Consider the following 22,874-nt stretch of genomic DNA (forward strand, 5'->3'; position numbering starts at 1 on the left):
AAAGATCTGGAATATATCATTTGCAAGGTACTATTTATTAATAATTTAACCAAAGGTCATAATTTCAAATTCGTTTATTCTGTGTTAAGCTTCCATTAAGTACTTTATATTTCTAGTCATTCTTGCTTTGCATTCCATTGTTCTATGATGATGGATTGATCCAGTGTCAACTGTATGTTGTTCATGTAAAATATAAAACCATATCATTTATAGCTTTTGTCTAATGTCACTAGGCAGACGTTAAAAGCTGTATGAGTTGCATTCAAAGACAATATTAAAACATGAGTGACATCTTAAACAAAATGTTCATACAACTGATCATCAATAATCAAATCAAATTAATGATTGGGTTTAAATTATTATTTGTGGAAATCAAAGTGATATTTTGACTTCCGTCCACCTGAAAGAACACGTCAGTACACATTTTGTTCCCTTATATATGTATGTTATATTATTATTATTATTCTGTCAGCTCATTGTAGCCTACCAGGCACACCTGTGCTGGTGAAACAAACAACATAAGCATGCTTGTAATAAGAAAGGAAACAACACAGCAGGTACATTTGAGAATGTTTTTACCAGAATAATTGTAGATATGACCACAAAATCAAATTTAAAGAAATAAAAACTGATCTTGCAGCTCCAAATGACACTATAAAATGCATTAAGGATCAAATGTGTAAAGGAAAGCCTATAATAAGTAGTGGTTACACAGGCTAAAGACTTTACAAACTAAGCATTCAAAAATCTGTTTTCATTATGATTGTATTCTTGTGATAATTTGAATGTGATTCCAGATAATACAAAGCAATTATCATTGGCAGTGAGAAGCACATGAAGCTAAAATCTGTACCACATTCTGTTACAGTAATTTAGATGTTCCCATTGAATGATTGAAGGTCAAAAATGTTTAAGAAAAAGGGCATCTCTTTTTCTTTTTTTTGCGTAGTTGATTAGTTGATTGGGAGATGGCATCCATGACAATTTTGGAGAAACATTGTACAGACTCTGGTGAAGAGGTGCGGCAACAGCGACGGACAGCTCGGCTCCTCATAGACCCAGATGAACACATCTCTGCTACCTCCTCAAGCTGATTTCATAAGGAAAGAACAAAATGACAAAACAAATGAGTAATAATGTTAGACAAGAACTTGAAACTTTAGCTCCTAAGCTTCCATTTGAAATTTTCTCACACCAAACTTTGTCTTTCGATTTGTCCACCTGAATTGTTGTGCAGACTCACCTTCTGCTGAAAGCAAGCAGTCTTGTTTTCTTCAGACAGGGGGCAGCATTGGTTCACAAAGCTCTTAAGAGGAAACCCAGCAGGGAGCCTGAATCAAAACAACATTGTTACTAATAGTTATATAACTTTGCATTTTGCACAGCTTGTGATCATGTGTTAAGATCTGCGAGGATTTGCATAACACAGACAACACTGGGGATGAGTGGTGGATGCACATTAAATATATCATTTACAGAAAAAAAACACATTTTTTTTTTAAAAGAGACAAAAACGAGAGGAAAAAATGAAGAAAAAACCCTGGACAGATGGAGGATATTCAGTCTTACTTCTTACTGAGTATCTTATGAATGACACAGATGTTGTCAAGGGAGAGCTCTTCAGTGGCAGAGGTCGTGTTGTAATGTCGGTCGGGGGAAACCTCTTGGAAGCAGTTGTACCGCTCATCTGACACGTTGCTCGCACAACATTGGGAATCCACCGGCCCACCGTCTTTGTCCACACAGTACCGGTCGAGCTCCTCGCGCCACTGAAATACAAAAGGACAAACAACATGTGAAGGCCACGCAAATGACTTAATCGGGTTGAATACGCAAGTCGGTAGGTTCTCCCTTACCTTCTGATCAGCACAGTCAAGCGCAGACTGCTTCCTTTTGCAGCAATGTTTGAATCCCGTTTCCATTTGTTTAATGGTCTTTGCCTGGCGAGCCAGATGTGCGTACGCAGCACCCGTCGGGCAGTTCCTTTTGTAGAGGGGGCTCCGTTTCTGTTTGCGACACAGCGTCTCAATGGTGTCAGAGGTGGGTCGTCCAGGAGGAAAGCTCATGTCAACTTTCTGGGAAGCAGGAGACGGTTTCTTCCCCATGGATCTAGGAGTCATCTCTTTCCTGTAAAACATGAGGCATTAGGTCAGAGCCAAACTTGACCAGCAGGACGTGCTTACTATCGCACAAAGGACTTGTGTTGTGCAATGAGAGGTTGTCCGAATTGTTTCTCTTAAAAAGGATAAAGTTGGGTTTACATTTGGCTTATTCTTATCAAACCCCATCAAAAGGCCAAGGCCAATGTCGCAGGTTGCATTTAAAGAACCTCAACCCCTGTGTACACAAAACCAATGTTATGATTTTGGTTGTCTGATTTCATTGGTAACTGAAGAAAACACAATACTTTCTCATTTCCCAAAAAAGAGGACATGGTAATGAAAGCTGGGCAGAGCAGGTATTTCCAAACGTTATTTAGAGAAGGGTATATAGTGCATTTATACAGATTGGTGCTATAAAGAGTATTTACAGCACATTGCATGAGGAATTGACTCAAAATAAAATAAGTGTCAACGGTTGTTGTGATGAAGAAAAATGTCACCCAGTGCAAAAGTGTGGCCCGTTGTATTTTTTAATAGACAAAAAAGTGTCAATGTTTGTCTTTCTTTGGATTCACCGTAAGAATAAAATAGACTTTGCAGGACATATTCTTCAAAGTATCAGCTGGTGTTGATTGTCAACATTTACTTTTTCCATTGGGGCTCATTCGACACATTTCCATGCATAGACTACCTCCGGCAAGTGCTAGGGTCAAAGTGGAAGACGTCTGTGGAGGGAACCGGTGGAACCGGTAGCTCCTCTGTTGCCTCGTAGTTTGGGTTCGGAGCGTCATTTTGGAAACAAGTCAGCCTGTCGTTGCCGCTCAGTTTGCAGCAATGATAGAGACGGTCCTTTATCGACGAGGCTTCCTCACAGAAGGATTGGATGGACAGCTCCCACTGAAGATGGCACACCGCAAACCACACGGACAAAGATGTGCATTAAATGCTTTGAGATTCGTGTGAAAGTCTGCATGTTGAGCAAAGGCCTCGCTGGGCTGCATATAATAACTTGCACTTTGTTCCAAACATGCTAGTTTTTATGTTTGAGGTAATATAAAAATTGCTAAAACACTAGCGTACCGTAGCACTAACAAATTGTAGCACTTAAATTGTACTTATAATGGCACTTTTCTATAACATGTTTGAAACTGCTTATTTGATGAAAATTGTACTTTCTTGTTACTTGTTCTTCTGAGTTTGTATCTCTATGTGGAAATGCACTTATTGTAAGTCGCTTTGGATAAAAGCGTCAGCTAACATGACACGTGATCTAATGTAAATATTTATTTATTTATTTTAAATTTGACTTTGTATGTGACACAAGTCTTGCAACTCTACAGAATGAGGAATTCATCAGCCATGAGGTATCAAGTGGATAACATGAACTGTGTTATTTGGAGCACGAATTCACATAATGTCTCATCACCATTTTAGAAGTGATGAATCGGGCTAAAGGGAGGAAACTCACCGCCTGAGTGGCGCAACACAGCGTCTCCTCCGTCTGGGTTCCTCTGCAGCACGCGCTGAGCCACGACTCGGCTTTGTTGACAGCGCTGGCCTTCCGCTTCTGCTGGCCGAATGCAGAGGCAGGGAAGTAGGATTCTGGGTAGCGGGGACGGCGGTCTCCGTTGACACAGATGGCTTGGAGATTGTCAGTGGTTGGTCGCCCGAGTGGGAACTTAACTTCGTAGTCCAGAATGGGAGGACCACCAAAGGACCGGGGCCCGAAATCTGGACGACCTAAGGCGTAAAAAAAAAAAAAAACAGGAACCTGACTGTTAATTTATACTTTTACAACAGCAGTAACGATAGTTATGAACAACAAAAACAGATACGAACTTCCTATGCGTTTCAAGACCCCGGATCCACCTGACAGAATAAAGATTGCATTAAAAAAAACTGTTTTCTTTACATAGTTCTAGTTTTGTTATACAGCATTTAGGGGAGTAAGACAGGAAATGGGAGGCTGATAAGGATGGATGTATAAATAGAGGCTTACCTCTGTCATTTTTGCTTGGTGGGGACACGAGTTTCTGCTCTGGTAAATCTACAAAAAAGAAAAAAAAAATTATGTGACAACTGTTTAATTTGGACATGCAGCCACGTCGCTTGGAACATGAGGTAAGAAGAGTGCCTTTTGAAAAGATATCTGCAAAGTCCACTTCTGTCTGCAACATGAAGGAAGGAGGTTGATCCATCTCTGAAAGACACATGGGTTTAACAATTATTGTTAGTGTCGACAGTCACTAGAGACAGAACCACTTATGTTTTATTTGTTCTTGAACCGGACCTACGGTACATCAACTATAGTCATGCATACTAAAATCTTATCTTAACCTTTGGGAAATATATGAAGTGATTTAGTATGTCACTCAAGAGCCACAGAATACATCGCGTGGACATTTGGAAAAAGCTAAGCAGTCCTTGTGACAATAAAACTAAACTTCATGCCTAAAATTATGAGGGAGCTCCTTGAACCTCAATCTTCAACTGAACTGAAGTAGAGGGTTTAAATGTCCCTCTGAACATCTCATTCTAATGGCTCCTTGCAGAGATAATGCACTAGCATGCAAATACACGCACCTTGTATGATTTCGTCGAAGGTGACCTCACGCTGCTCCAAGTTGAAATCATCTGGAAAATTGTACACAGGAAAAAAAAAGGGCAAAAGTCTTTTAACGCACTAATCATAGTGAGTATTTGAGTATTAACGTGTATCAATACATTTCATTTAAAGGGCACTGTTTTTAAAATAATGTTAAAAATTAACATAAAATGTAAACTCACTATATTACTAATATATGGGTTACAACATATTACTTTTAACGGCGTTAATGAGGATGGGAAGATGATCGTTTTTTAATTGTCTATTACCTCTTCTTTTCTTTTTTTTAAATCTGTAAATCATATGTAACTTATGAATGAGACAAGTCGTCTTTGAAATGCACGTATAAAAGTACAAGTATAAAAAACATTAAACACACGGCGAAGGTACGACAAACTCCTTTTTTAAAGTCAACGTCAGCGGGGCCGAATAAACGCGCTTCGTCTCGGGCGAACAAAAATGGAGTCAGCCCTTCTGCACGAACCCAGTTGGCACATGAATCAAAACAACCCAACGCAGGGATTCAAATTCAACACCACGAACCCTCGGAGGCCGAACTCAGCAACACCAAGACCACCGCGGTGCAGCAGAACAGAGCCGCGGACGAACCCATCGCGGAGCCGCCGGTGTGTCCGTCCCGCGGAGGCTGCTCACCGGACCGGCGCGCTGAACACAGGCCGCTCGGGGGGACGCGCTCGGCGGGGAGGCGCGCACACGGGTCCCGGGAACTTGGGTCCGACGGAGGCTGTTGTGCTGTCACGTACTGTCTGTCTGTCTGTCTGTCCGTAACATGTATGTATCCCCGTGTGTGTGTGTGTGTGTGTGTGTGTGTGTGTGTGTGTGTGTGTGTGTGAGAGAGAGAGAGAGAGAGAGAGAGAGAGATAGAGAGAAACACAGATTTGATGATTGCTGCGGGGCTGTCGGGCGAAGGGAGGGAAAAGAGGGAGGGGAGGAAGTTTTTTTTCTGTGTGACTCAATCTGTTAATCCTGGGAAAATGACGGGAAATGATGAAACCGCTGATGTTTACCACATGCGGGAGAACCAGTCTCACGTCAGTCCGTATGGATTATCTTGTCATCACATGCTCTTCAATTAAGCCCAAGTACTGTCTATTGGGAAAGTATTCGACTAGTTGCAGGATGCAGTGAGTTATTATTATTATTATTAATAGTGATAGTTTAAATATTTCTTATAAAATAGATTACAGTGTGATACACCCTGCCAAGCATAAGTCAATATATGACGCCGTCTAACATTTTCCTCATTGCAACACACTAGTTTGTTACGTCGTACCTCCCTTCATAGTAAGTCTTTCCATCTGAGCAAGCTTTGATTTTTCAGTACCAACACCTTAAACTGGATTTGCAAAATCACAACACAGACTGTGTTTGTGAGTTATTGTTGGCTTGTCAAGAGAGAAGTCCTTAAATTCCTTGTTGTCTCACACTGAGTTTGAGTTCAGTTCACCGTGACCTCGTAGATTCCAGTGTAAAAGACTGACAGTAACCTCTTCCCTATCCCTCCCACCATGTTCTGTTTGAGAAGAAAAAAAAACAGAACAGAGAAGTACTCCCTGTTCAGCTTTGTTTCTGCAGTTTTCTTTCAGAGGACTCGGTTTAAACTGGAGAGATTAGTCTGCCTTTGCTGCTCTCCCCACAGCTGTTTCATTTCCTGCTATAAACAGTTGATGTTACTGTTGATAAAAGTCTGCAGATTGTTGTGGTGAGTCTGGAAACACTACCAGCGTGTTTGTCCATGCTAAAAAATTTGCCCCGAGGAGTTGCAGAGCAAAAGCTGTTTACTTATTGCTTCCAGAAGCATTGATCCGGTCTTGTTTATTTAAATGGCTCAATTGCATGCAATGTCTCAAAGGAGTAAACAGGTCTTGAGCAACTAAAGCATTTTAGCACATTAGAGGGAAAAAAGAAACAGTGGATGGAATTTAGGCGGAGTTACTGAAAGCGTAATACCAGCCACAAGCGGGAAACCGGTAAAAGTAAATAAAGATAAAGTTGTGCTGTGGTTCTCCAACAAGAGAGAGACACCAACACCACGACACATACAGCATGTACGCCCTTCCAAAGCGAACTGAAATACGATAACAAAAATCACGGAATTTAGACAGATCAAAAGACAATCAGTCTGTGTGAAAATAGCCGTATTTACCAAGACTATTTGACTCAGTCTTTTAATTGGCTTTGTCTCAACTTGGTTGAGCCACAGTTATGACAAACTGGTGACTTTCCACTGACCAGTTTGTGAGTCTTTCTCTGTGCATTTGCAACTATTGAGAGTGATCTGAACCAGCTATGACTAATACTTTGTTTTGTTGTGTATGCAACAGCAACCACTGTAAGGCACAGCAACTACGCTAGGATCTTATATTCTACTGATACATATGAACCCTATTTTGTTAAGTATTTCTTATCATCCCACAACAGGATCCTTCTTTCTTTCTTGTATGTCTTAGTCTCACACAACTGTTTATACGACACAATCAAAAATAAAGTAGGCTTGGTATCAAAGCCTCTGCAGTTTATTATCCGATTTACATGGAATATAAACTCAGCCATCCTGGCAACAGAAAGGACTACATCCGGACATATAGTACATAATGCTGATGCATCTCATCATTTTATTCAAAGATATGTTAGAAAGCAAAACATATGCAAGTTAAAATGGAAAAAAAAGGAAAAGAATGCACACAGATGAAGAGATTTCTACTGTATCTCACATTTTAAATTAAAATTCTAGTTTTAATGCAACATAATTCAAAGCTCAATGGATACAAAATGTATGTGAGCATATTTTCAAACACAGAGGATAACATGAAGAGGTACTGCTGCTTTGTAGGATTGATTAGTCAATCTGACAGAATCAACCTGAGGAGACATGTTTTAAAGAGGCCGGTTGTCTACGTGTTGAGAATACTTGTTATGAAGAGATACTGGTCAATCAAATGTGTTTTTTTAGCTGTAAAAATAAGATGGCTATGTACTGCGATGAAACAAATAAATACTGGTTTTAATATTGACATTTTTTACAAACTTTGTAAAAATCTGCATTACGTGGGTTGATGGCTCAAAATGCCCTATTTGGTTTTAAACCAGCCGCGGATCTCAAGAAGCTGTTTACAGGGAATGTCACTAAGCAACCCCCGCAACACACATCCCCCTCGCCCCCCCCCCTCCCAAGTTTCTGTTGAAACTCCATATCCAAGCACACTTTCACACATTTACTGTGACTCACAGGAATCCTGAGTAAACGAATACCTCATGGACAAAGAGCTGTTAAAGCAACAACAAAATGCACCTTTCCCTGGAGGAATAGAAATAGATTTAAGCTATCAAAATAATGAAATATATGTTTGACACCATCTACCGAAAAAGCTCTTTCCTTTTCCTTTTCCTTTATATTTTAAATTGTTAGAAAAATAGATTCTGTCAGGAAAAAACGGAGACAATAAAATAATATGAGCGTGTACGGCTTTGCGTAAGCCGGGTGATCATCACTGGGTGGCGCCGGGAAGCAGCTCCGCCTCAGAGGCGAAGAGCTCCTTGTAGAGTGGAGGGAAGAGAGCGTGAGCGGTGAGCGGGTAACGCTGACTGAAGCCGTGCAGCTTCTCCATGTGCAGACTGCAGAGCGAACGCAACACTGACATCCTCTGGTACAGCTGCAGGGAAAACACAGACAAGGTCAGAAACACGCTGTCAACTGCAGCAAAGAACACGCAGGTCGAGGATCAGTGGGTTTGGATGAAGGGCGGCCATCTCCACCTTGTGCATCAGACTCTCTTGGTTGTCTCGGTGTAGAATGTGTCTGAGTCCGTCCTCAACGCTTCTCTGCACTCGCTGAACTCTGCCTCTGTCCTCCAGGCAAGGACGATCTGCACAGAAGGACAGACAGTCTGTTTTAGAAGCCCATCAGATTCTGTTCTTTGTTCTTGAGGATAGTCCTAGCTGTGAGGCATGTTTCTATCACATTGTCTACCTCTGGGAGAGGCCGAGATATAAGAACATTTGATAGTTTTGATTTAAATGGTTAAAGATAATCATGAATGTACATATTAGCTTTAACTAACAGAGTAAATCTGAACACATACAGCATGAACACATTGCTTGCTTTTGATAGTCCGCCTGTTATTGTCTGTCAACTCTTGCATTGTGTCTTCCCACTCGTTAATGTTAAGGAATAACACGAAACAGAATTAAGGCACAGGGGAGTTGATCTTACCCGTGTTGATCAGCACGAGAGCACTGAAGAGAGCAATCTGCTGCTCCGTGAGCTTCAGATCACACATGCCGTGAGCAAAGTCAAACACCGCTGTGATTAAATCACCACATGCTGCAAGACAACAAACCAGAGAGCACTGATAAACCACCATACTTTTGCATTGTGGTGACTGCATGAATCGTTTCTGCCTTTGCGCGTAGAGAGCTCCTTACCCAATGACTTGAAGACTTCCACTCCAGCAAATTTCCCATCAAAGAAGACGGTGTTGTTCTCAGTGTTGAAGAAGCGACACATCCGGACCAGAACTACCTCCATGGAGCCTGAGGGAGGAAGGGGTGAGGGGGAGGAGGGGGGGGCTACGTTAAGAGAAGGTAAAACAGAGAATGTAGAGGCGTTTTTGATCGACGGGGACAGCGGAGCTCACCGGTCTTCAGGAGAGCGATCTGGTCGTTCTGGCTGAGCAAACGGAAACCTGGGATGTGTTTTGCAAACTCCACCACATATTGCACGGCATCAGTTATCCGGATAGCACAGTGCTGCCACATGTCATCCACCGACTGGAAGAGAGAGAGAGAGAGAGAGAGAGAGAGAGAGAGAGAGAGAGAGAGAGGGGGAGACCATGGTGAGTTTATTTAAAGTCAATAAATCAACACAAAATGTAATCACCCCACACAAAGTCATCCTTACTCAATTGAACAGGCTGTTTCTTTATCTTTATCAAATGTGAATACAATGAATATTATATGTGCTGCTGAATATGGGATCAGACAGGAAGAAACGCGTCTGTTTTATCAATCAAAACTTGCCTCGAGCTCATTTTAAGTAGCGTGTTTTGTTTGGAGCATGAGCAAATTCACACAAATGTGAGATTAACTCTTAAAACCAAAAAAAAAGAGTGGTCAGGTTTGTGTACTTTGCTCTGGTAGGCCTGGATCTCCTCTCTGCTGAGTAGTTTCCATCTGAGGGCCTGCAGCTCCTCCACTCTGTACTGGCTGGTTTCCCTGTGGGAGCGCACAATGCTGGCACACAGCTCATCTGAAAATAGAAAAGAAATAAGTGTAAGCACTAAACTAAAGCCCCATCATTCATGTTAGCCCACTGTGCTGGTGGCTCACCTATATTCCTCAGAGAGTGAGGATAGAGGCTGTAAGGATCCTCCAGAGGGTTGTAGGAATGAATTCCCGCAAGATCATGAGACGGCTGCCTGGACTCAAACCCTGTTGTGAGGAATAAAGAAAAACAAATGAGAAAAAGCAGAAAAAGAAACAATATTGACATGTTCACACACACACACAAAACCCCTTACCTCTTATGTCAAGGTGTGCACCGTGGTCCATCCTGGCCAGGGATCTCGACGTGGAAGGCCCGCCGGAGCCTCGGTAGATCATACCCGACATCTGCGACTCGCCCGGGGAGCACACCAGGTACGGGTGGCCATCAGCGGTGTAGGACAGCAGCTCGGCCTCCCTGCTGAAGGAGTAGGCCGAGGCCACGGGCTGAAGCAGCTGTGGCGAGCGGTCTTGTCGGGCCTTGGAAGGGAAGGACAACAGAGACTGGGCCTCTCCCTGAAGCTGCTGCTGCTGCTGCTGCTGCTGCCGATGTCTCTCCACCTCGGCATTCAGAGAGTCCCGCTGACGTTTAGACATGCGTCCGAACTTCACAGCTGACGACGGTCAAGAATCACGAAGAACAGAATGAACGAAATATGAAGCGCTGTGAGCGGGCGGTATTTGGTTCCAGGGCCTGGGTCTTACCATCTCTGCTCATGCCCTTCACCAAGCACTTCTGCAGACGGCAGTGTTGGCAGCGGTTGCGGCTGGCCCGGTCGATCGGACAGTTGCTCTGCCGGGAGCAGGAGTACGACACGGTGGGCAGCTGGCTGCGCCGAAAAAATCCCTACGGGTGGGTTGATGTGGCGTGATTAAAGAAGAAGAAGAACTCCTATGTCCCGTCTTGATGGCATTTTAACTCTGGGTCTCAGACAAAAGGGACTTTATTTTTTATATCTTGACCTTAAATTTGCTTTCTTGGGGTGTTTTTATGTGAATTGGGATATTTCATATTAACTTATGGAGGACTGTGACTTGTGGGGCTCAAACTAGTCTGGTCCTGGTTTTGACTCCGTCGAACAAAAGCTCCTTTAACACAGATAAGTCTTGTGTATGTGTATTAGTGCATCAGTATTTGTAGGATGCGGTCATCTCACCTTGCAGCCCTCACAGGTGATGACTCCATAATGAACTCCAGAAGACTTATCACCACAGATCTTACATGGGATGACCTCAATCTGGGCTGAGCAAGCACAGGAGTAAAAGCAGTGTTAACATTTTCAACTGCATCACTACTTTCTTTGTAGCCATTCATACGCTGAGCAGCATACAATTTCTCAATTAAATTAAATAGTGCAATCGTTTATGTTCTTTGAATAACCTTAAATAATCATTACTGGCATGATTATGGGGCATTGAAAGCACATACAGCACTATTTTAATATACATTAAAACATCTGTCTAAACTTCTATTGTGCACAGCTTCTCACTGTCGAAGTAACACACATTTTTTACACAAAGAATCATCATCATTCCCAGTGTGAGAACTTGTGTACTTCCCCCTCAAACGTGTATAAAATGCTGTGTGACCAGTGTGAACCAAACCACAGGTATTTTCCTCTCAAACACCTCTTGCCTTAATGTTAAAGAACAAAATAAACATCAAATACGGCGAGGAGAGGAGGCTTCTAAGGAAAGTGGAATATTTGCAAATGGAGTAAGGCGAAGAAGACGAAGGTGTCAACCTCAGAGTCCTTTCAAGTGGTTAACTGGCTTCTCTTTCAATGTGACTGTCCCTCTTTCATGTCAATGTTTTCTTTGTGAATCCATCTCTGTCTCGCTCATAAAGGACACAGCTGCCAGTAATGTACTCTCCCTCTACCTTCATCACTGCCAGTAATGGCCCACCCCCCCCACACACACACACACACACATCCCCCATCAGTGCCCCTGATCTCTAGGAGCTATCAGATCGAACCTTTGCTTAGTGGCGATTCGTGGTGAGAATCGGATGTTTGATTGGTGCAATGAAATACCAGAGAGGTCTAAAAGCTGTATTGGCAACAGGAGGGGAAGCGTTTTATGGCATATATTGAATTTATAGAACGACACACAACCCGGGAGGGACAGTATATTTCATTGTCATTCTTCACTAGATAATCTCCCTTCATCTATTCCTGTCATCTCTTGTCTTCCTTCTGCAAATGCAATTATGTTGTGTGATTATTTTTTCGCGAAGCTCCTACGTGTGATCCGCGTTTCCGTGCAAAACTGTGTCAGATTTTCTCGCGAGTGTGTGTTAGTGTGTCAGTGTGTGCCCTCTTTATCTCATGCCACAGGGTTACCGGACGGCTCCTGAGCAGAACGGGCTTTCTGAGGTGAAATTAACTTTTTAATTTTGCACACATAGGGGACAATGTGTAATGAGGCACAGAGGACGCTCATGAGATGAGATTTCTGCTTCTACCAAAAGGAGCTGATTCATCTAGAGATTCCTCAAGATAAACCATGATAAGAATTAGAGTATTTCAGAAATACATCGAGCTCCACACACTCCATTATATCTTAATCCTTTGGTTTAAACACAGCAGAAGCATTTCCTGCAAACTAAACAATAAATGCTGCATTTAATAAAATATCCTGTAAAGTTGATTATGATTATATATCTTTCTGTAGCGGGGGTGGAGAGAACATGCACAGTCTTTTCTCTCTTGCGCTATTTCACTTCTGATTGTCAACATCAAACAACAGGAAATCCTCCTTGACCCAAAACCTTTCAGTGATCACACATTTAGTCTCACACACACACACACGTTCATACACTGCTCCTCAATACTTTGGATAATTCTTAATATGTCAACCTTACTACGCAGCAATGTAAAGCATCAATAGGGTGGTTATCTTCAAGTCCAAATTGAATTGAGGAGGACACGACTGAAGCTCCTCACGCTCTTATCTCCAGCCAAATGGTTAGATAAATAACACCCAACAGAGAGAGATAAAATACTGATGAAGAACTAAACCACCTTCATTTCCTCCCTCAAGTGTCTTTGTCAGTCAGAGAGAAAGGCGAGCAGCCAAAATCTCACGAATACATATTAAAGAAAAAAGTTTGCTGGAGAACAAACAGCAGATATTGGTTTACCCTCATGTGGCATTTCTGCTTTTCTGCTGAAACAATGATTCTATTAAAAAGGTCAGACATGTATACCTTCTACTATATGTACTTAATCCAAGAAAGGCTTTTTACTTGTGTTGTATCGTGACTTGCAATATGACCACAAACATTTTTTATTTCCACTGAGTTCCACTACCAACGTACAGTATGAAAACAAGCATACGGGCACCACACAAAGCTGCATTTACACTTCCATCCTGAAGTTAGAACATTTAAACAACCCTCCAACCAATTAAAATCATAAAATGTGTGAGATACCAAGTGAAGATGTTTGAGTAAAGTACAAAGTGGTGAAAATATTCTGGGTTGTCGGTCAAAATAAAATAGCGTCACCTCCCATTGATCCACATACGAAATTCTATTAACTGATTTGTGTCTTTTGATCAAGATTCAGTTATCAATGGCTCAAAAATGTATCAGTGCCGCCGTACATACAGCAGGAGCTTCCGTGTACAACAGCAAATAAGTATTGAGAAAAACATTCACAGGTTTTTTGTGAGTGTAATGACTTCCTGCTGAATGTGAACAACTGAAAATATATATAAATATATATTATCATTACATTACAATATATATAAAAAGTTTAAGGAGAAAAATAAACTTGTGAGGAAACTTTTGGCTTCTGTATTTCAACCTGGAAAGAGTATTTTTTACTACTTTTGTGTCACAGTGTGTTGTGTGTGTGTGTGTTTGCGTGTGGGTGGCGGGGTGCCGAGGTGGTGGGAGGACGATGCACATTCACTCTCTCAAATCTCAACTCATCCTGTCAGCAAGTCTGCAAACGGACAAAACTCATCAAAAAACGTTCCTGACAGAAGCTTTGCCACATGCACACGCCTCACGCGCGCACACGACCACACACACGCACACACCGTTTGAGTGAGATACGTCGGCGATCAAATCTAAAATGCATTCATTGAAGTGCAAAGTAGAAGAGGATCGCTGTGACACACAAGTAATGCATTTGGAAGGCAACCATGTATCTCACCGTATTCTGTATTTAATTCACTTTAACAACACATTAAAAACACGTCGATGTAAATCATGACAACGCCGAGGAATTGCTTCCGTATTAAATATTTTGTAACTTAACATTTACAATCACAATTATTGAAATGCTGACTCCAGATCAATAGGAGGTAAAACATCTTGACGCTGCAAACGGTGATGGTTCTCCAATTTATGTGAAATATAAACAAGTTTCATTTGTTTTTTTTGACAACAACAAAGTGAGAAGAAGAGAAAAAGGGAAGGATTACATCTAATCTGAACATCAATTATCACCAGATTAACCATACTTACTTTGAAGTGCAGGCGGAATTTGAGGGTGTTTGAGAGAAGTAGCGCTCTGACAGTAGCAAAGTGCGTGAATCACTTATGAAGTGTCACGTTTCCTTTAACATATTTTGGGGGGAATGTGTCACCTGCGATTTTTGATGTTTTTGAGCTTTGATCTAAAGCCAACCGCTTTGGAAGTGCTGCACGGAGGCACAAGGAAATCCTTTCACACAAAGAAACGCTATGTCAAATCTACACAGGAATCCCCCAAACACCAAAGACAATGTGAAGGTGTGTGTAACACCTAGGAATTAAGATGAATACGTGTTTATTGATAAAGGGCAGAAACTAAAAGTCCTTGTTTTGGGAAATGGAAGCCTCCTTCTCGCTCGCACACACATTATCCACACACAGCTGCAGGGCTGAGATGCGCTGTATCTAGGCGCCATCTAAACAGCAGCTGTGTGATCTGCGTGTTCCTGAGCATCTATAAGTGTGTCTGTGTGTTTGCAGGTTGCAAGAGGAAGCAACTCAGCAACTTGCATGGATATTTCATTCATTTCTGTTATTTCCCCCCTCTGCGTGTTGTGGGTTTTTATTCTATTGGTTTTGAATTATGTTGTATAAGAAGTACTAATTCTCAGATTTTCATTATAATATCAGCATTTCCTCTGCAACCTGTCTACTGTATGTGTGAGAGTTTAGTCCATTCGAACTGATGCACTGCGGTTGCAAAGCATCCTGTTTTCCTGTCTCTTTCGTTTTTACTTTGGTTACAATACGGCGAAAGTGTTTTGCAAACGGGTTGTAAAATTTAAAATGTAATTTTAGAATCTGGTTACTTGTGCCTTAATACTTTTAACTTTTTTTTTTTTACTTAATTAAAATGATGTTACTTACTATGAAACTTGATAAAGTCTAAACAAATGTGTTCTAAAAAGTAGACATTTGAACTTATTGCCTTCTTGTTCTCAGCTTCACTTTGAGTCGTATGTGGGAGTGGGAGCAAAGAAATATCTGAGACATGATTCAAATCTTAAATCCATCAAAGGAAGTGCAAAATTGAGTCATGTTACCAAACCCCAAAACTGAAACACATATATTGATGTGTCTCAAACACTACAGTAAGCCAATTAAGAACTTGGGAGACACAAATTAACTTTTTATAATTATAAAACTTAAAGCCACTTTGAACTTCATCTTCTTCACTGTTTGATCCAGCAAAACCAGAGTTAAAAATGCCGTAAATCTGACAATTGCGTAATTACATGTCCTGATTGCAACACGTAGCATCACTAGCATAATTTCACAGTGACGCATTTACTTTAGAAAAACTCTAAAATCATAACATGCAAATTATCTAGTTGATCAAATATAATTGATTAGATTGTCCACACACGTAATAACACACTGTCAGACACCCACACACACACACACAAGCGCACACCCCCACCCACACAGACACACACCAAGAAACTTCATCCCTACCTCGCATCATCCTCGCTCCTCCACTTGTCTCAGATGTTTGTCCCACTTTTACAAACTCACTTGTCCTCTCACTCTGTCTAACGATGGTCTCTCATGGACACAGCGTTCTTCCAGCCTCTCTTCTGTCTATGAGCTCTTCCTTCAGGAAGCCGTGTCAGGTGCTCACTGCCGCTTTAGCAAACCTATTCAGACTTTTGATTGACAGTCGCAGCCTCACCTTCCGTGTTGTAGAGCGCGTGTGTGTTTGTGTGCGAGAGAGACAGAAAGAAAAAAAAAGAGGGGGGGGGGGGGAGGGGGGCTGTCCCCTGCCATTGCTCTTTTGTCAGGGTACTTTTTCCTTAAACCTTTGTTGTTATCCTTCACCCACACACTCTTCACCCCACATTAAAAAAATTCTCTCCCTCAGAATTAAACTACTAACAACAGGGATAATCAAAGTAAGGTCAAACAAGAGCTCACTAATGTAAAGCTGTACATTCACACAAGTTAAATATTATATATATTTTTTAGATATATGTTTTCTTGTAGATACTTGTCATCTACGTGGTTGTTAATTTAAAATGTCAGAAATAATATAAGGATATTGAGATGAGAATAAATGGCATTATTTTACATTCCTCGTTTATAAAAGATTTTTTTAAATTAAAATAAAAATAAAGTGAAAGTACATTTAGCAAAATGTGCTTAAAGGGTAAAAGTAAGAGGAATGGCCGCCATGAGAAGATTACTGGATTATTAACTGGATTATTTACTATCTGTTTCTATGTAAGTTAATGATTCCCTGTTAAATGTGGTGGATACGAAAAAGAAAGCCTCATAAAATGTGAAAAGTTGGAGTAAAGTATCCACGGATCTAGAGTTGAGTTTTCATGTAATATACAAAGCACCTGACTGATGAACAACACAAGGCTACCGTGGCTATCTTCAATACCTACACCTGTTTATCACCGCTTAACAAAGTGGTTTGTGTGTGTGTGTGCAGCGCAGCAATCTCGATGTTCGATATCACACCCAGGTGTGCAAAAGTTGTGGCAGAAAGTGTTCAACCAAAGAAGTTAAAAACAGATGATACGTTATCTCTGTCATCTGCATTCAGATGCCAAAGCCCTAGAAGTTGATATTTTCATCACTGTGTGTATGCAGCCTGTGTTGTGTGTGTGTGTGAGGGGGGCAGCACAGGTGTGCAACACACAGCACACACACCGTGCTGCTAATGCAACGACACTACGCGGCGTTTGCGTGCGTGCGTGTGTGTGTTTGGTGTTGTGCTGTACAGGTGCAATGTAGTATGTTCACTAACTACGAAGTCAACCGCAATGCATGCACAAATATCTAGCACAAACACAACCAATGGTATTACCACATTCAGACTCACACACATGCTAACGCACCGTAATTTTCAAAAAGCACTTACTCAAATGAGTCTTCTTGGACACAACTGCTCCTGAGGGAGAAGAAATTTTGATAGTGATTCAAGACCAAACAACATTTACTCTAAATGTGAGTTTCACCAAAGGTTGAACAAAATATGAGCAACTGGGTGAATTTACCATGAATACACTTTGTTGTTTTACAGACTAAAACTATGGGTAAAATCCCCAAATTAACCCAGCTAGAAAATCGCTATGTACATTTACTAAAATACAGTTACAATACAGTTCAAATACAGTTTATACATGTGTTAGATGTATCAAACCATCTCAGCACCACCAACCACAACGTGAAAGTCCCAGCTACATGTTAATATATGATGATCAATAAGTGTTCCACTAATTTAAAGCCCCTACTGTAGGAGTTCAGCAACAACAGTATTTCTTTTTTTTTTTGAAGAACATGTTTGTATTGCGTATGTAAGTATTTTTAAATCATGGTGAGACTTGAATGTAAAGAGAAACACATAAAGGTTTGTTCGATTAAATTAGCATTTAATGGGGCAGAAACGAACCCGGGATTCAAGTTACCGATTCAGCTTCGATAAACTGCTCGATGTTCAGGCCTTAGCGGCAGTTTGATAGAACGCACTGCTTCTTCGCCCTTTCTTTCTTTTTTCCAAAGTACAAACACCTGTGGTCAGATAAGAAGCCCTTTCTGATTAAATTAGAGGATTGCTATTTATATTGCTGTGTGTCAGTGTTGTGTTTGTGCGACTCTCCGGCACCCATACCCACTTCAACACACGCATGCACGCACACACGCACAGGCACAGGAGATGAAGGCAGAGAAGGTGGGTGTCTGTGAAGCAATAGGTCCTCTTTCTCTCCGCCTGTTTGACCGCAATTGTGTGAAAGTCTGAATTGCCGTGAGTGCGAGTCAACGGGTGGAGGACAGTTCTGAAAAAACAGAGGGGGGGGGGTTATTTCTGGGTTTGTGCGTTCTTAAGTGTGCGTGTGTGTGAGACAGAAGAGGTCTGAAGGCAGGGGAGATAAGTGTCAATGGTAGACGCAGCGCTAGCCGGTGTTTGTCTGACACCATATCGGGCCCTCTGTGGTTTCCACTGTTTTCCTCCCCTCATCAAATCAGTTTTGCTTCATAAGCAGAAAGCATGGAAGCAAAGCAGAGCAGTTTGCACACTGCCGGTAAATGTAAAGCGATATGAACACAGACTGCAATTAAATCATACTTTAAAAGAAACTTTTCAAGATAAATATAAGCTTAATGCGCTGAATATACAGGCGTTGTATTTCAAAGGAGCTCAAGGAGTGAATGTTGTAGAACATGTTTAGAAAAGCTGAAATGTAAATCATCATTTGTTTACTAAATGGCCGAACCAACACAAAGCTGTTTGTTGGATGGATGTTTGTTGCAAAGGTGTTTTACTGTATTTTCTACAATGACCTTCTTATTCACGTTTAATGTTTTATTTGTTAACACTGTTTTGGTGGGGTATTGGAGGATGTTTGCTCTGTTTATAACAAATTAAACCCAATGAACATTATGTGAGAAAGAAAGCTGTCGCTGGACGGATGTTATTTTTTCATCAACAGAATTGATTCAGTGCAAATTATTTAGAGTAACCCTCAACATAATGAGGCCAAAGGGCAAAAACCCGACAAATTCGCCTGAATGCAAAACTCTGAGAAATAAAGAAAATGTATATATATATAAATCAGATTAGCTACTTTATTGCCTCCTCAAAACTCTTAACGACAATTAGGAAGTAAAATGTCATCCAAACTGATAGCATAGTGTCTGAATTAAAAGGACATTTTGGTGGTTTCTTTTAAGAAAACAATTCCTTTCTGTATGATGGTAACATGTAATCCAATAAGTGACTAAGTGTGTAAAAAAAGGACCCTGAGGAGTTTCAAAATACATTAGTTAACAGGCCAAAAGGGATTTGATGTTTGGACTGAAAGATTTGATGTATTGCAATAAATTGGCTCGCTTGAGATCAATTTAGTTCAGAGATGTGACTGAATGACATTATTAAGACAATAAGCACGGACTTTATATTAATAAATCAGAATAGCACCACCGATATAACTATAACACCAGAATAGCATAATGTAGAGATAATCCAACCCAGATCCCCGTTGGATACCATCGACAGCGTAGAGCTCGTCCAAAACTGAACCGAAGCGGTTTTATCCGGAAAGGCCGAAAGGAAATGCAATGTGGAGCAGCACAAGAGGCTCAAACGAAGCGCTGTAGAATGATAAGGAGACACCCACAGCCCCCACTAAAACCAAGACATTCGTCACCCTGAGAAGGGCCATTTCAGCAATTATGAAAAACCGTACAACCACACCGAAACTCACTCAAACCAGATTAAAGTGTCAATGCCGCAGTTCCAGGTGCTGATGAATTAGCTGATGCTGCTTGTTTTAAAAAAACACACACACTTTAACCTCCAAACCCTTGCCCCCTTACTCGCGTTAAGGTTGTTAAACATATCAGATAACATGAACAAAACTCTGACCTCAGGTTAAAAGTCAAAGTAGTTACTCCAAACACTAAATCACTCACTACAGTATTTAGTGGACTCTGTGGAGGGTTTGCCGCCCGAATGTATCGCAAAAATGATTTATCACACATTAAAGTTATATTAAGATATCACACAAATCATCATAGTAAACAGATGGGCAACGGTGGTCGCTAATCATGCTCTAAATACCCATCATGCATTGCGCCAAAGAAAGAATTTGGACCGACAAGAGAGCCCCCAGCAGACACTGGTTTGGCATCTTTTAATTGCGCAAAAGCAAAGATATTAGAAATGTAATATACAAGTTAAATTGAAGGATATATATCACGTTTGGTTTGGACCATGTGTAACACATATGAGAGAAATCAATGATATCTGGTTTTGCTTCTGTTTATCTTGGTACTCCAGTACCACTGGTGACAAAAGTCATCAACTACTATAAACTGATTTAAGTGCAATGACAAAACTTTCTACATACGGATGACACTTTACGTTCAACATTTTAAAAGCAGGACCTTCTTTTGGAAGTATTATTCAACTGTGGGCCTACTCTTTTATTTCATATTTTTATAAATAAACGTTCTTTACTTCACTCATCACTCACTTTACATGCATCACTGAAGCAGTGCATGTAGCATTAAAGGTGTGTAGTGGGTTTTCTGTGGCAGAAAAAACAAGGCGTCTCCTCCCAAGTGACGACCGGATTGAGGCTTTGAATAGTGAAGCATTGACCAACAACAGAAGCAAGAAGAACTAATCCTCGAGGATTACTCCGGCTTGCTGCCATCCTTACCCACTCACAGCACCTTAACAACATTCCATGAAAGTGGGTTAAAGTGGGTTAAAGATGGATGAGAGGGGAGGGAAAGAAGATAATAGTGAACACTGTGACGTGGACGACAGAAACACAGAATCGGCCATTGAAGGAAAGGTGAGCAGGGAGCGAGGGAGAGTGTGAGGGAGGAGGTGGATGTGGGTGGGAGTGGGCAGAGTGTAAACACGAGGCTAAAAAAAATGAACTATAAACACACCAAGTTGCAGGAAACAACACTTCAAATGGCCCCAAAGGAGCTGCGGAATAAAAGCTCAGGGAGGGATTATCTTACCTCGTATGAGGGGGCTGTCAGCGGGGGGCACGTCGTGCTCCTCATGCTCCATTACTCTCCTGTCAAAGCACCGGCTGGCCTGGACAAAAACACGCGCGCGCGCGCGCCCCCACGCACGCGCGCGCGCACACACACACACACACGTCAAGTGACAGGCGGTTGTGAATGCCTGCCGCCACAGGCCTCGAGCTCGTACCTGTTGGGTTCGCGCAGGCATTTGAAAACGTGCGCGGGCATCTCGTCCGACTCGCGTCCTTACCGAGGGGCCCACAGACCCGGTCTTCGCCTCACACCCCCTCCACCCGTGTGCCTCCTTTTGCGGGGTTGTTTTGAAATAGTTGAACCCCCCACAGCCCCTCTCCCACCCTCCCCTCCATCCTCCCCCCGAGGCGGCAGCAGCAGCAGCAGCAGCAGCAGCAGAGTGCAGCTGGAGCGCCCCGCTATCCCGCCTCGCGCGCGCGCTCCCTCTCTCTGTGTGTGTGTGCGCGCGCGCGCGCGCGGACCGTCCCGGGCTGGAGGGAGTTATGTCACCGGCACTTGTTACGTAAGGGCAGCGGCTCGGGTTGTGCTTCGTACATGTGCTCAGTTGACAAACGTAATCCCCGCGGTTGGCTGCCACGCTAATCGACAAAGTGCACGATGCACGAGGGGAGACGATTCCAAAGCGGCTTGTCTTTCACATCTTTATATTGTTCAACCAAAATCTCTCTACATGTGCCGGTATGAGTCCTGCGGTGGGTTGAAAGCACCTGCAGGCCTCTGGACATGCAGTGAGGATTGGGGATTGTTCTAATGATGGTATGTAATACCTCATTTTATCAGAAGGGAGGAAAACAACTGCACACACACACACACACACAAAGAAAACAATGAATAATCGATTCGTCTTCTCGGCTTACAGCAGCTGCACTAAGACAAGGTGCTGACACCGGGTCCAGACACCGGGTCCAGTAAAAGTTTATTTACGCAAGTGTTGGGCCAACTTAAATACAACGCTGTGGTATTGTTATTTTTCTTTATACTTCTCACCTCCTTTGCTCAGGAAACATTCATTTAACAACAGCAGTGAGACACAACATGATGAATTAAAAGAATTCAGATGTGTTCCTCGACATTAAATTGGTTACCATTACTACTGTTAGCGTGTAACATAAGAGCTACTGCTACGTTTGAGTTAAGTTAGATTTTAACTTATTGTTACACAGTGGTAATGCGTGCTAAAGAAAAGAAATCTCAAATAAAAAAAGTTAAAAGTCAATCAAGTAATCCACAGCAGGTAGTCTGTTAAAAGTTGTTGACAACCTTGAGAGGCTCCACAACAATCAAGTCAGCCATGCACATTTTCTTTTCCATTACTAATCAAATCAAATGCTCATACTGCTACTTAAATATGACCATTTCATGTAAGTAGAGGCCAACCGTTTCTGTAAATCAGGCAGTTAGTGATGCATTAAATCCTCACGAGAGCGGCGAAGAGGAAACGTTTAGTCTATACATTCGCAGTTGTCTCTGTGAAACGAATTTTCACTCATTGATACACGTGTATAGAGTTTTTTGTAAAGAAATGCCCCTATAGTTATATGTACTTCTGGTTGCCAATAGGAAACTGTCAAATAGATAACATGCACCTCACTATTCTGTCAGCTTATTATCAAGTGGTAAAAGAAGCGCTATCTGAAGTCAAATCAGTTCTGCAAGTGCTACAGTGGACAGAGTACACTGCAGGTGGTTTTAACTGAAAGTTGAAAACAACTGCACACCCCTTCCCCCCCGCACCCACTTCCTCAAACCCAACTTGACCACATGAGCCTTCGGGGGAGAAGAAACTGCTGTTAATTTGTCCACACACACACACTTTAGAAACTACGGTAGCATTTCTATCTGCACTTGTACTGAGGTTAAAGATGCG

At 41.8% G+C, this 22,874-nt stretch overlaps 2 protein-coding genes across 8 annotated transcripts; both read right to left on the bottom strand.

Moving 5' to 3' along the window:
• Window positions 1–14: 14 nt before the first annotated feature.
• Window positions 15–5,549, bottom strand: LOC119197106 (extracellular matrix protein 1-like). 2 transcript variants are annotated; one of them, XM_037453109.2, is made up of 11 exons: window positions 5,251–5,546; window positions 4,686–4,736; window positions 4,237–4,302; window positions 4,102–4,149; window positions 3,942–3,971; window positions 3,571–3,842; window positions 2,794–2,999; window positions 1,857–2,127; window positions 1,570–1,769; window positions 1,244–1,331; window positions 15–1,090 (listed from the first exon to the last, which is right to left on the bottom strand). In XM_037453109.2, the coding sequence occupies exons 1-11, from the start codon at window positions 5,318–5,320 to the stop codon at window positions 911–913; spliced, it is 1,482 nt and encodes a 493-aa protein (XP_037309006.2). In that variant the 5' UTR covers window positions 5,321–5,546; the 3' UTR covers window positions 15–910. The 2 variants fall into 2 exon arrangements, 1 of the variants encoding a protein (XP_037309006.2); XR_009957042.1 differs by having other exon boundaries at window positions 930–1,090; window positions 1,577–1,769; window positions 5,251–5,549.
• Window positions 5,550–7,211: 1,662 nt separating this feature from the next.
• On the bottom strand, window positions 7,212–21,338 carry rorc (RAR-related orphan receptor C). Of its 6 annotated transcripts, none has more exons than XM_037454846.2 (13): window positions 21,225–21,338; window positions 20,966–21,044; window positions 17,349–17,378; window positions 11,148–11,233; window positions 10,696–10,837; window positions 10,248–10,604; window positions 10,057–10,158; window positions 9,855–9,976; window positions 9,366–9,498; window positions 9,154–9,261; window positions 8,942–9,052; window positions 8,485–8,594; window positions 7,212–8,381 (listed from the first exon to the last, which is right to left on the bottom strand). In XM_037454846.2, exons 2-13 carry the CDS (start codon window positions 21,015–21,017, stop codon window positions 8,217–8,219), a joined length of 1,518 nt encoding a protein of 505 aa, XP_037310743.2. In that variant the 5' UTR covers window positions 21,018–21,044; window positions 21,225–21,338; the 3' UTR covers window positions 7,212–8,216. The 6 variants fall into 6 exon arrangements, with proteins under 6 accessions (XP_037310743.2, XP_037310740.2, XP_037310744.2 ...); XM_037454843.2 differs by having other exon boundaries at window positions 21,162–21,338; XM_037454847.2 differs by lacking the exon at window positions 17,349–17,378.
• Window positions 21,339–22,874: the final 1,536 nt, after the last annotated feature.

Source organism: Pungitius pungitius, chromosome 11, assembly GCF_949316345.1.
Source record: "Pungitius pungitius chromosome 11, fPunPun2.1, whole genome shotgun sequence".
In the NCBI taxonomy this organism is placed as follows: Eukaryota; Metazoa; Chordata; class Actinopteri; order Perciformes; family Gasterosteidae; genus Pungitius; species Pungitius pungitius.

Coding starts and splice junctions, on each gene's coding strand:
- LOC119197106 (XM_037453109.2), bottom strand. CDS start 5,320: ATGGGTTCGTCCGCGGCTCTGTTCTGCTGCACCGCGGTGGTCTTGGTG. Junction 4,150..4,236: donor TGCAGATATCTTTTCAAAAG/GCACTCTTCTTA, acceptor TCTTTTTTGTAG/ATTTACCAGAGCAGAAACTC. Junction 3,972..4,101: donor ACCAAGCAAAAATGACAGAG/GTAAGCCTCTAT, acceptor TTATTCTGTCAG/GTGGATCCGGGGTCTTGAAA.
- rorc (XM_062565628.1), bottom strand. CDS start 21,182: ATGCCTGCGCGAACCCAACAGGTACGAGCTCGAGGCCTGTGGCGGCAG. Junction 9,499..9,854: donor TCCAGGCCTACCAGAGCAAA/GTACACAAACCT, acceptor TCTCTCTTCCAG/TCGGTGGATGACATGTGGCA. Junction 8,595..8,941: donor TCTCGTGCTGATCAACACGG/GTAAGATCAACT, acceptor CCTTCTGTGCAG/ATCGTCCTTGCCTGGAGGAC.